This window comes from Aspergillus aculeatus (genome assembly GCF_001890905.1).
Source record: "Aspergillus aculeatus ATCC 16872 unplaced genomic scaffold ASPACscaffold_5, whole genome shotgun sequence".
Classification (NCBI taxonomy): domain Eukaryota; kingdom Fungi; phylum Ascomycota; class Eurotiomycetes; order Eurotiales; family Aspergillaceae; genus Aspergillus; species Aspergillus aculeatus.
The window spans coordinates 81,323-93,636 of record NW_017962980.1 but is presented as its reverse complement, the minus strand read 5'-3'; the positions used below and the strand labels follow the sequence as shown (position 1 = coordinate 93,636).

Here is a 12,314-nt window from a genome sequence, read left to right as displayed (position 1 = left end):
AAATATAGTACAGAACAAGCCAGTGTCATAAGGGTCTATGGTCATCTATCTATGTGCATGGAAAAATAACGGTGAGAAATTCAACAACAGGTCAGAAAGTAAACGAAGGATATAAACCCAATCTAGAGCGTAGTGGCTGGGGAGAAAAGAGAGCAAGAAGGAGTATGTCGTATGTGCGTTGTGTCCTTCCTCTTTACAACCGCGCGCTGAAGATAGCCTGGTTTGCGCTAACGCTCGTCGCTTCGCTCGTTTCCGTGTATGTTGGAGTAATCGGCTTTCTGTTAGATAATTGAAAGAAACATTTCCCAATGAATTAACAACAAAAACATAGTCAAAGGGAAATGTCATCAGGTCTCATTTACCGCTCGATGAATGATGGAATATCTTCCACCGACATAGCTCCCGTGAGAACACCTACCGAAGGTTAGCCATCTGGAGGTGTTGAGTGTCAGAACTTTAGGAGTGGTGACTTACGGTGAACAGCAGTCAGCAAGGGGAATTCATCCTCCATGCCCTGCTTCTTCAGGAAGTTGTTCACTTCAATTGCAGTCAAAGTGCCCTGGAGCTTTTGGCCGTTAAGCTCACTCTCTTCGACCTCTTCAATTGACTGCTTCCTCTCCACGCTGAGCTTTGCGCAACGGAAGTTACGGCCACCGCTGCAACTGGTGATCAGATCGGCAACGCCTGCACTCTCCTCAGTGAAAGTCCGAGTCTCGATGGTCGCGCCAAAGAACTTCTCTCCGAACTTGACCATCTCAAGAAGTCCAACCCGCATGATAGCAGCCTTGGCATTGTCGCCCCATCCCATGCCGACTACCCAGCCGGCAGCGACCGCGACGACATTCTTCAGAGCACCACCAAGGGAGACTCCAGCAACGTCATTCACTACACGAATATGGAAGTAAGGACGATGGAACAGGGACTTGAGAACATCATGATTGACTGGAGGGAACTCGGACGGCAGAGCCTGCAATTTCACCTGGGAAAGCTGGCCTGATACATCCTTGTGTTCGAAGTGAACAAGGCTCTCGGAAGACGCGGAGGGAGAGCGGTTGGGCGAAGGAGCCTTGGAATCTAAGTGTGGGGGATCGTAGGCAATACTGGACTCGGACCATTTCTCTTGCGCGACCTCACTGGCGATGTTGGCACCAGAAAGAGCACCGCAATAGATCCCCAGGATTTTGCCTATCGTTTCCGAGAAGAGGCTAATTCCTTCCTCGTTCACATCCACGCCCTTGATGCAGGATATACCCCGCGCGTACGGCACAATCTTCCCCTTAATTTGTTCGCAAGTCTTGATGATAAACTGATGAGGGAGGTTGAAGACGAGGATGGTGCTGTCCTTGACAGCATCCACCACAGATGGATTAGCGTGCAAGTTCTCCGGCAGAGTGATTCCGGGGAGGTATTTCACGTTCTCGTGAACGGTGTTGATGATGTCCGTCAGGTTCTGTGGCCCTTGGCACAATGGAGAGGAGGCGTTGTAGTGGCGTGAGTCCTTGTCGATTTCGACTTTCTCCTCAAAAACCCACATCTGAACATCTTTCTCAAAGATAGCAGGGTTGCTGGCAGTGTTTTCCGCGACAATTTTGGCGATAGCAGTACCCCTTTCGCCGTTAGCACCCAGTAACCCCTAACGAGAGCGCGCCCAGGTGTACATACCAGTTTCCTGAGCCGATCACAGCAACCCTGTGCTTGCGCTGATAAGGTCCAAGAGAGCCCATTGTCGTGTGATTGTCCAGAAATTCACTAGACTGTCGAAAATGTGTGTAGGAGAAGTGCCGAACGGGGTGGGAAAATGAGGGATTAAAGTTTCTTGAAGGGGCAGAAAGCGGCGAGGCCCTCAGAGGTAATAAAGTAGGAAGGAGGCGCTGGGGTGTTTGGGGCCGAGGTAGAATCACAAGTGTCTTCCAGCAAGGTGGACGAGACCAGCTTGATATAAGGCGGACTGGAGATTGCATCCACATGCAAAGGTCACAAATGAGCTCAGTGAAGTTGGTGGTCTGCCGAATTGTGGTGGGTGGCAGTGTGGCTCCCTGATGTAAGAGCAAGATAAAGGGACGGGTTCGATAGCCGTAATTGTGGATCTCCTCCTTCCCAGTTGAAGATACAAAGGGCCTCGGAGGCTTGAGAAAAATACTGATGGAAAGATGACGATCAAAAGCTTCCCTGGGACTTTCTGTACAACATCAACCCAGTTTTGGGTTAGCAGTAGTGTATAGTAAGGACTTTCCCCCACCGGTGAGAGATCTGTATCAGGGTGTTCAGCCAACGAGAAACAGGCCTGTTGGACAGAATCTGACCGAGGATTTGCCTCCGACCGACCAGCCTAGAAGGAACCACGCTAATCATGTGCCAATGAAGTCCGAGGCCTTTACGGCTCTTCCGATTCGGGGGAGTAAAGTCGGAGACTGACAAACAACCCGGGCGGTGAACGCAGGGGCTCGAATAATTTGTTGCACTATTCCACAAGAGGCTTAATTTCAAAAAATAGTCGGCAGTTTCAACAATTTATTATCATTATACCTAATAGTCACGAGCACATGCGACTGAAATCTTCCCCTCTCTTTTCCAGTTCAGTAAGAGAGAATAAATCGTACAGTCATGGTCAGTCGATTCGACTCCACTATTCGCTGCAGAATTGCCCCCTGACAGGTCGAATTATCATCTTAGGCCCCCATCAGACCGGCAAAGAAACAGCATGTCGTCAAGAAGCCCATTAGTGGGAGTGGCACCTTTCCTACAAACTCGAGTCTCTTCGATGAATTTCGCACGACTAAGAAAGACAAACGCTTGATCAAGCATGCCAGCTTCGTTTCAAAGATTGAGAAGAGCTCGAATAAGAACCACAAACGGCGACGTGCCTCGAAAAAACTCGTCACAAATCTGGACTCCCTGGCGGATGCTCTACCCGAAGCCGAGGAAGACCTGAACAATTCGAGCAACCAGGTGAACATCATCAAGCAGAAGACTCTGAAACATAAGAAGGGTGCTCAGAAGCGCAAAGAGAAGCTAGAGAAGGTCGAACGAGACAGATTCGCAATGAACATGGCACAGCTGTCAAGCATGGAGACGGCTGCTTCGTCGGACGCCAACGCGACACCCGACGCCAATGCAGGAACCAGTCGATGGGCAGCATTGCGAAACTTCATATCCCAGACAATGGAACAACAACCTGCCTTCAAGACGAATCAATGAGATACATGGAGGGAGACATTGGAGGCGCAGGCGTCTCGGTAGCAGCTGGGTCAGAGAATCTGCTTTGCTTGGAATAAAGCAAGCATTCAGTCGGGAGCTACTCTGTGGAGGGATCTCCAGATGCAATTCTATGCCTTAATCGGGATGATTATTCTTGGCTCATCTTGCTCAGAGTCATCCATAGGGTCTGCATCGAAATGATGTAGACATTTGAGCGGCCATGGCCACAGAATTCACATCGGAGCTCGTGCACTGCGAATTGACAAGTAAGAGACACACGCATGCTTGGGCATTGAATGTTGTGTTTACATATCAGCTCGGCGCATCTTCATCGTTCCTGAGCATGAAGATACGGGCGCAGGACGATTGAAATTATGCTGCAACTTGTTTGTGTGCTTGAAGTCCCTTTTCAAATGACTCAAACATTTTACATGACTTCGATCTGGCCATATAACTGATCAAGGAATCGAGTGTTTCTATGCATATCCAAAATACTTTTGTATTGTTGATTCACTCGTTCAGTTTGTTTTCTGGAATGTGACGGGAGAATTCTATTATCACCTGGTTTGGCGTATCCGTAGCCCAATTCAGCATCTAAGGCAATCAGACTAAAAGTTTTACGTTGGCAGACATCGCTTGATATCAACAAAATACAGACCCTATTCAGTCCGTACAATCCAGACCACGTCATCTGCGGATAGCATCGGTTGATAAGCATCACGTGCTGCGGGGAAAGCTATCGGTCGGGTTGATTGTATCTTATCTGCCACCATCGGAAGCGACGTCTTCGAGAGCTCCTGTCCTCCCTCTCCAGGCTTCTTCTCCCATCTCCCCTATTCAAACCTTATAATTTCCATCTGGAGAGGATTGTAACAGAGCATCGTCTGTACTTGTCCCATTCTCACGGTCATGCTGCGGTCGCCTCTTCGGGCCTGTGGTTCCCTTCGGGGGCACCGCTACTCTGTCCTCCGCTATCGGCATGCGCCGAACTCGCAATACCAAGGCAATGGTCGCGGGTTCACAAATTCTTCAGCAACATACCCAACACTTTCTCAATTTGATCGATCGGACTTCACCAGTCAGCCATGGACTGGAAGTTATGAAGCAGGGTTGCCAACAGCTGGGCCTCTCGGGTCTACTCCGGCCTTCGGGGCACCGCGGGTCACGCCGAGATCCTTGAAACAGTATCTAGATCAGTTTGTAGTGGGACAAGATCGTGCCAAGAGAATATTGAGCGTTGCTGTGTTCAATCATTACCAACGAGTGCAAGAGTTGCAAAGGCGAGAAGAGGAAAACGCAGAGTCACTGGCCAAGCGCGCACGCAGGGAGGCACTCGAGCGCCACCCGGTCGAGGGTAAGACATTCCGCAGTCACTTTACGAGCCAAGAATCTAGGTCTTTCGATAGACTCTAACTTGCATATAGATGAATTTCCAGGTCAACAACGAACCGTCCCTCTCCCTCCGAGCGCGGATCTACTTGCGCCCACGACGGCCCCGGTTGAACTCGAAGATTCACCGGACTCGTCGCCACTGCAGCTAGAGAAGTCGAATATTCTACTACTGGGACCATCGGGTGTTGGCAAAACGTTAATGGCGAAGACACTAGCAAGGATCTTGTCGGTTCCATTCAGCATATCCGATTGCACTCCGTTCACCCAGGCTGGCTACATCGGCGAGGATGCGGATGTCTGTGTTCACCGGCTCTTAGCCGCGGCGAATTACGATGTGGAGCAGGCGGAACGAGGCATAATTGTCCTGGACGAGGTGGACAAGCTCGCAGCCACGAAAATCAGCCACGGCAAAGATGTCAGTGGCGAAGGAGTACAGCAAGCTCTTCTGAAGCTTATTGAGGGTACAACCGTCCAGGTCCAAGCGAAGCAGGAGAGGGGCGCGCCTCGCCTCAACAACATCCCGAACACATATCCGTCGAACAGTCCTCTAGGTAACTCCCCGTTCACCCCATCTGGAGGGGGGCATAATCCGCAGAAAGGAGAGGTCTACAATGTTCGGACCGATAACATCCTCTTCATCTTCTCCGGTGCTTTTGTCGGCTTGCACAAGGTCGTCATGGATAGGATAGCCCGTGGCTCAATCGGCTTCGGTCAGCCGGTTCGGGCGCAGTCAGGCTCCTCCGAGCGTACAAGGGAATCAGGCTCGGCGAATAATAACCAGCCGGTTCCTATTCTCCCTGGCTCCGAAGAGGAAGCACTCTACCAAAAACACCTCCCCTTTTTCAACTCCGCCTCATCCGCATCACCTAACGGCGAGCCAGCCTATTTCAACGCCCTAGACCTATTGAACCCAACAGACTTGCAGAATTACGGGTTCATCCCGGAGTTAGTGGGTCGGGTTCCAGTCACAGCTGCACTATCAGCGCTGACGGTCCCGTTACTCGTCCGCATTCTCACCGAACCTCGCAATTCCCTACTCGCCCAGTACACGACCCTCTTCTCTCTTTCCGGCATCGAGCTCCGCTTCACAACGCCCGCGTTGCACAAGGTCGCCGCCAACGCATTCAACATGGGAACAGGCGCCCGCGCTCTCCGAACCGAGCTCGAGACGATCCTCAGCGACGCGATGTTCGAAACCCCGGGCTCCAGCGTCAAATTCGTGCTGGTCACCGAATCCGTGGCGGAGCGCAAGGAGAAGCCGATCTATATGTCCCGCGGGCAAGGCGGGCGCTTCCATTCTCTCATCGCCGCCGAGGAAAGTAAATGGGAGGAGAGGCTGCGGCGCGAGAAGAAAGCCAAGACCAAGGACAAACAGCCCAAGCCGCAGACTTCGCCTGAGATGCATGCAATCTCGAACTTCAAGGAATACCGTAACCGAGCAGCTGGCTTCTGAGGAGAGGCTGATGATCCTTGGTCTACGCACATCCTCGTTATTTCCATCTTCTATCCCTATCTCCCTCTCCGTGTAGTTTCCACATGCAGCGATTGGCCTTCTCTGTTTGGTTCGTTTGGCGCTGGGGCAGCTGGGCTTGCACAGTTTCTATCTCATAGTAGTCCTTTATTTTGTATTTCCCATATGCGAATATGCATTCTCTTGTGAATATCATGATCTTATTTGTACTGTTTCCTCCCTCCTTGGGGTCCTCAAAAAGCGAAACCCAACAGATGATGATATTTCAACAGTAAAAATGGAACGGACTTGTAAGCTTCAAAGGGTATTTCTAACTTCCTCAGATACATTTGTAACAAAAACAACTCCACGGTGAAATGTATCACATGAGCCTTTTCAAATATTTGCATGGGAAGGGGCTGTTTTCAGGTTTTTTTCTGTTCAGAATAAAGGATCTTTCCGAAAAGTTGTGGCCACAAATAACATTCACGATCGGCTTCAGTATCGAAACAGAGTGTGCGATGCTTCAGTGGTAAGGCTCGGGATAGTTATACTGCGCCGAAGCCGAATTCATGGTTTGCGTGAGCTTCGAAGCTTTGTGTTCAGTGGGCGCCGCACGAAGGCCGCGCGGAGTACGCGGCGTGTAAGGCGATGCTGCCTGATGGCTGTGGTGGTCCTTTGCTCCGCCCTGCGAGCCGGGCTTCTCGGTCAGCTTGCTCCAATAGTATCTGTAGTCGATCTTGAAGGATTCGATGAATTCCCTCGCGCCGTGTTTGAGCTCGATGTGGTTCCACTCCGCCCACCGCGGGAGCCTCAGGCCGGGGCTGGTGACGACCACGAATCGGCGGTACAGATGATTATTGACGAGGGCCCATCCGGCGAAGAACTCGATCAGGTGGTCGGCATTGAGGTGCGCGCGCGACAGGCCGGCGGGGATGTCGGGGATGTCTTTCTCGGTGCGCGACCCGTAGCCCTGGAGTTCGGGAGGGGAGATGGCGTTGCTTTCGAAGTACTCGTCGGTGGAGCCTGATAGGACTTCGCCGGAGGCAGTGTCGTAGGCTGAAGGGACGCAGAGTTGCGAGATCAGACGGTACATGGTCAACCAACTAGGTTTTGGAAAAGGGTGAATAATTGTTAGCTCTCGCGTGATGCTGCTGTCGGAAGGAGAGGGTAGGCCAGATTGCTGGGTCGCAGGAACTCACTTTTCTTGATCCGCCTGTGGACTGGTTTCGTGTTGCTGGAGAACCCAGTTCAGGATATCAGGGCGGAACATCATCTTCCAATACCCTGGGATCTTCTTCCTCATCCAATCGTTCATCCAGGCAAGCAAGACGATCGTGCCATGCTGCTCACGCACCATGAATTCCTCGGTCATCAAAATGACGCAGCCGTGGGGAAATATGCGTTGAAAGTGAGAAGGATGGTCGGCGAATTGCAGCGGCTTGACCAACGAAACGCTCCAAAAACCGACGGAGGATTTTCCGAGGAGTTGTTTGAGGAATGGAAGTGTGTGGAAGGCCGCAAAGCTCTCGTGGAACTATTGAACAGTCAGATCAGAAGCGAAGGGGAAGTGAACCAGGTCTAGAGGACACATACGAAGACGACTCCGGTAGAGACTGTCCGCGCAAACTTCTCCCAGTCCCCTTCATACTGGCTGGAATATATGACTGGATTGTAATATTTGAGGAACTCGGCCAACAGCTGAAACTCTTCGGCATGAATCGGATCTTCCGGGTACATAAGGTATAGTGCCTTTGCTAATTGAGTTTTCGACCCTGCATTCACCTTGACCAAAGTCTCAAAATTCACTTTAAATTGTTTTTTGAAAATAGTCTTCAGATTAAGCTCATCATCGGTGAGAGATTTCTTCTGTTGAAGAGCCGGTGGTGGCCCTTCATGATCGAAATCCATCGCTTCAAATGCAGCTAGTTCAGGTAGAAAAGGGTCGGTATTGATGTCTTCGAGTAAATTCGGTAGGCTGGACCCGTTCACAGTAGCCTCTGCTACGTGTTGGTCAGGGGACATGTGACGTTTTGAAGCGTTCTCTATCACGGTTCGATCTGCCACTTTCATGGATCTTGTAAACTCCCTTCTGGTCTCTTCATACCCCTCTGTGCTTGACAAATGGTCGGATCTATTCACATTCTCGGCCGATCCGGCAATCGCGGTTTCAGGATATCGTGGGGTTGAGTTTTGAACGTGTGTGTTAGTGTGAAGTTGCTCAATGGAATTCAGGGATTCTCTAACATGAATGTGAAGATACACATCGGGGATGTCCTTGCGTACATTGCTCAGATCTCGAAAGTCGAGTGAATCGGGAGGGTAAGCGAGAAACGCCAGCCCCACTCTCTCAAAGTTGTATATAGCCACAGTATTTTCTTGCTTGAGGTCTTGTGACATTAGGCGGATATCGGGTGTGGTATCGTCATATCCTTCAATCCAACCAACATCATAGGCTCTGCCCATTGCCTGGAAGTCGGTCAAGATCAGTTATCAAGCCATGCCATTGGGTTTATAGATTAAAACGCAGAGGTGGGCTTGAGTTGAAGTGCTTTGAGACCAATGAACACGTAACATGGCACTCACATTCGGAGCTATTGTTTGGTATTGATCCAATGTACAGACATGTTGAAACCAAATGTCAAGGCTGTGGCCTCCCTTGTGCCTAAGAAGCTGAGCTCTTATCCTTGACTCGAGGCCACAAAGCCTAGCGGCGCCTATCATCCTTCTATCCGGACCGTATAGGATCCGAACTAACAATTTGCCCGAGTTCATACTCGTGCTCACGTGGAGAGAGCTCCGACGCTGCGGATGAGCTTGAGGTGGCTTGCCACCGCCGAACAAGAGCGGAGGTACTTCCTGGGGAACGCGCCTCTGTGCCTGTACTCCTGGGCCGCTGGAATGGCGTCGAGACAAAGGTTTCTGTAGAGGTCGCTGTGAATCAGTTTTCTGCGCAACTTTGCTTGTCCCATCTGATGCTCGGCGTTGATCATGAGCAGCTAATGCTCCTAGCCTTCGTCTCTTGGCTTCGCGTCTGCGCTTGCGGTCCTCTCTCTTTTCTTCGAAGTCTTCCATATATTGCAGCCAGGCATCTACATCAAAACTCTTGCACTTTCCTGCTAGGATATCTCTCTTTTTCCGACGCCAGCCGAGGATTGTCTGCCCACCACTGAAGGCATCGGCAGGTTCCCAGGAGTTTCTCTCAGGAGGATAGCCAGCCCATTGCACCAGATAGCGGACACCGTTCTCGAAGCGCTGCTCAGCTAGGACTTGCTCGACTTCATATTCCGATTTTGGCTCACTCTGAACCGTCGAAGTGAGCGAAATGTCGTCCTCATCATCATCTTCTTGGCGGGGAACCATTTTACTTTCTGCAAAGTGAGGCCAGAATGAATACAGCGCTGGAACGTTTCTAGTGCATGGGAGCTGGTGATTGCCAGTCCAACTTGGAACAAATTAGGTGAGATTTTAACATGGATCTGGATGCATTGAGCAACGCTTCCCTAAGTTCTGAGAGTTTGGTGAATAACGGGTAGTCTCTTGTGGGGACCGGTCGGAATATAGATCGGTTTCCTAATATGGCAGGCTAATGAGTCGTCGGAAGAAAGAGTTGTAGCTGATATTTGTGGAGAGATTGAGCACTGCGAGTTGAGGCGATCCCCTTTATTGGGTGAGTAAATAGATACTTCCGGGAACCCCCTGCGGCGTGCAGCACACTGCATCCACTTGATATTCAGGTATCAACAACTGGGGACGAGTCGCAAGTTTGTTGCTGGGGACGATAATGATAATGGATCACGTGATAAGGACACTAATCCCGAAGAGGCGACAAACCAGTCGGGAATCGGTAGGGGAGGAAGAGACGGACGGGGAGCGAGAGAGAGAGAGAGTCCAGTCCATCTGCCGTCTGGATAACCTCCTAATCTCCCTTCCCCGGTGTCCACCCCTTAGACTTTCCCGGTAAGTTGCTCTTGTTGCTTTGTGGATTTAAGACTCTTATCTGCGCGCCCTGCTGTGTTTCTCTCTTTCCCTCTTCTCTTTATTATTGCAGAGATTAGGTAGTGAAGTACTAATTAGAGCACTGCTGCCCCTCGTTTGCAGAAAGTGAGATTCAACTGCTGTCGGTTTTCCCGTGAAACGCCTGCCACACACTCAACCCCCCCCCTTTGACTCGGCCACATCGGAAACTCTCCCCGTTCTATAAATCTTACCTGTACCAGAGCTTAGCGAGCTCACAAAATACCCATTATGGCTAACGACGAGTATGATGTGAGTGACCCCTTTCATCTAATCCTTTACTCGTTGGCAGACCTGTAATTGACGAATGTCGCTGGCAGTTCCTCTTCAAAGGTAAAGTTGCCACTCTTATTCCCCCCCCCCCCCGCAGTCGCCTCTCGTCACCGTTCCCTATCAAGGAGATCGCGTTCGTGTCAGGATCTCGGCTAACGTGCGACGACTTCCTTCGTTTCTCTGAACAGTTGTCCTTATTGGAGACTCCGGTGTTGGAAAGTCCAACCTCTTGAGCCGATTTACTCGCAATGAGTTCAACCTGGACTCCAAATCCACCATCGGTGTTGAATTTGCAACCCGCTCCATCCAAGTCGATTCGAAGACGATCAAGGCGCAGATTTGGGATACTGCTGGTCAGGAACGTTACCGTGCCATTACGTCCGCTTACTACCGTGGTGCCGTTGGTGCCTTGCTCGTCTACGATATCAGCAAGCACCAAACCTACGACAATGTCAACCGGTGGTTGAAGGAGCTTCGCGACCATGCCGACTCTAACATCGTTATCATGCTGGTCGGTAACAAGAGCGATTTGAGACACCTGCGCGCTGTGCCCACGGAAGAGGCCAAGCAATTTGCCAGTACGTGGATGTCCTTTGTCCATCGGGCTGGACATGCTCCTTTGTCAAGCGGGCTAGTATGCTGATGATATCCCAACAGGCGAGAACAACCTTTCCTTCATTGAAACGTCCGCTCTCGACGCAAGCAACGTCGAGCTTGCTTTCCAGAACATCCTCACAGGTACGCTTTCGCCACGCATCCATGCGCCTGCTTCTTGACGCTGACCCTCTTTGCAGAGATCTACCGCATTGTCTCCAGCAAGGCTCTGGAAGGCGGTGACGCGGGCCAGACCGTCCTGGGCGACCGTCGCGACATGGTGAGGATTGAGCAGTCGGATACCTCCGAGACCAAGCAGGGATGCTGTTAAAGAAACCATGATATCGGGGAATGTGTGACATGCCACCCAACCGAAACGATTTTATTTTGTGATGTGATAATTGAACGGTCTTGAGCTCTCTTTCTGTCTGTTACTTAGCCTCCTGGAGATGATACACAAGAGGAACGTCGTTAGGAATGGCATTTGGGGTTATGGACATGGTATGGCGGTGTTTGCTGGACATCACAATACTCCCGACACCTTGTTTCTGGCACCTTTTTACCGTCGTCGACTTTTTATTCTTTTTTTTCGATTTTCGTTTCTGTGGTTTGCACCTCATGCTTTTCTTTCTATACTCTAAAGATGACGAAATTGAATATTCTTGTGAATCTTCCTTGCGTTCTGCCCCTTGCATGTTATCTGTCCCACCAGGTTTTGAAGCCTTGATATGGCTTGCCCCCCTCAATGACGTGTAGACTTCCCAGAGCAAGTTAGTCAAGGGAGGAGAGGAAGCAATTCTGAACACAGAAAGCCATTGTCCGTCCTCTCTACCTTGCAACTGGCTACCATCCCAAAAGCCGAGACCCTGAGCGAGAATTTCACAGCATCGCGTCCATCCGCCTATAATACGTCTTCTTATTTCCCGGCCTCGCCAGTTGTCCCAGACCATGGTCGAACGAAGCGGCCCACATCCTCACCGCGGGAGCCCCACGAGGCATTTCCGTTCCTGCTCCATCTTCCACACGTTAGCTGGATGCATTTATGCAATTCAATAATAATCAAATCCCAGCCTGTCTTTTATACTCTCCTACATATTCCACCACTCAAGCTATCAATCCAGTATACGAAGTACACGTAGAGCCATCCCTCCCACACACCTCTTCCTACGCACAGCAATCCCCCCAAAAACCAAGACCGGCCCCATTTTTAATCACCCGCAACCCTCCCAAAAAAAGAACACACACAACAAATGGACTCCACTCCACTTGGGAAATTTAGCCCCGGTTCCAAGCGGGCTCAGCCTCAGCTCTTTTCTGCCGAATTCCATTTCCCCGTACGGTTTAGGGTGGGCTGATCAGGGGGAAGAGAGGGAGAGAGAGAGGGATGGGA

The 12,314-nt window shown here is 50.7% G+C and overlaps 5 protein-coding genes across 5 annotated transcripts; 3 read left to right on the top strand and 2 right to left on the bottom strand.

Annotated features, from left to right (window-relative positions):
• Nucleotides 1–358: 358 nt before the first annotated feature.
• On the bottom strand, nucleotides 359–1,724 carry ASPACDRAFT_51117 (glycerol-3-phosphate dehydrogenase family protein; the record flags this gene model as incomplete). The annotated part of the gene is made up of 3 exons (XM_020202436.1): nucleotides 359–414; nucleotides 475–1,607; nucleotides 1,663–1,724. The coding sequence occupies 3 exons, from the start codon at nucleotides 1,722–1,724 to the stop codon at nucleotides 359–361; spliced, it is 1,251 nt and encodes a 416-aa protein (XP_020057511.1).
• A 39-nt stretch (nucleotides 1,725–1,763) lies between these two features.
• Nucleotides 1,764–3,198, top strand: ASPACDRAFT_41431 (FAM207/SLX9 family protein; the record flags this gene model as incomplete). Its single annotated transcript, XM_020200937.1, has 2 exons — nucleotides 1,764–1,769; nucleotides 2,674–3,198. 2 exons carry the CDS (start codon nucleotides 1,764–1,766, stop codon nucleotides 3,196–3,198), a joined length of 531 nt encoding a protein of 176 aa, XP_020057510.1.
• Nucleotides 3,199–4,107: 909 nt separating this feature from the next.
• On the top strand, nucleotides 4,108–6,043 carry ASPACDRAFT_25806 (putative ATP-dependent Clp protease; the record flags this gene model as incomplete). Its single annotated transcript, XM_020199365.1, has 2 exons — nucleotides 4,108–4,552; nucleotides 4,623–6,043. The coding sequence occupies 2 exons, from the start codon at nucleotides 4,108–4,110 to the stop codon at nucleotides 6,041–6,043; spliced, it is 1,866 nt and encodes a 621-aa protein (XP_020057509.1).
• A 523-nt stretch (nucleotides 6,044–6,566) lies between these two features.
• ASPACDRAFT_25704 (putative Chromo domain protein Chp1p) lies at nucleotides 6,567–9,403 on the bottom strand (the record flags this gene model as incomplete). The annotated part of the gene is made up of 4 exons (XM_020199360.1): nucleotides 6,567–7,146; nucleotides 7,243–7,577; nucleotides 7,637–8,509; nucleotides 8,627–9,403. The coding sequence occupies 4 exons, from the start codon at nucleotides 9,401–9,403 to the stop codon at nucleotides 6,567–6,569; spliced, it is 2,565 nt and encodes an 854-aa protein (XP_020057508.1).
• Nucleotides 9,404–10,288: 885 nt separating this feature from the next.
• ASPACDRAFT_51114 (Rab family GTPase) lies at nucleotides 10,289–11,255 on the top strand (the record flags this gene model as incomplete). Its single annotated transcript, XM_020202435.1, has 5 exons — nucleotides 10,289–10,309; nucleotides 10,350–10,353; nucleotides 10,519–10,908; nucleotides 10,988–11,068; nucleotides 11,125–11,255. 5 exons carry the CDS (start codon nucleotides 10,289–10,291, stop codon nucleotides 11,253–11,255), a joined length of 627 nt encoding a protein of 208 aa, XP_020057507.1.
• Nucleotides 11,256–12,314: the final 1,059 nt, after the last annotated feature.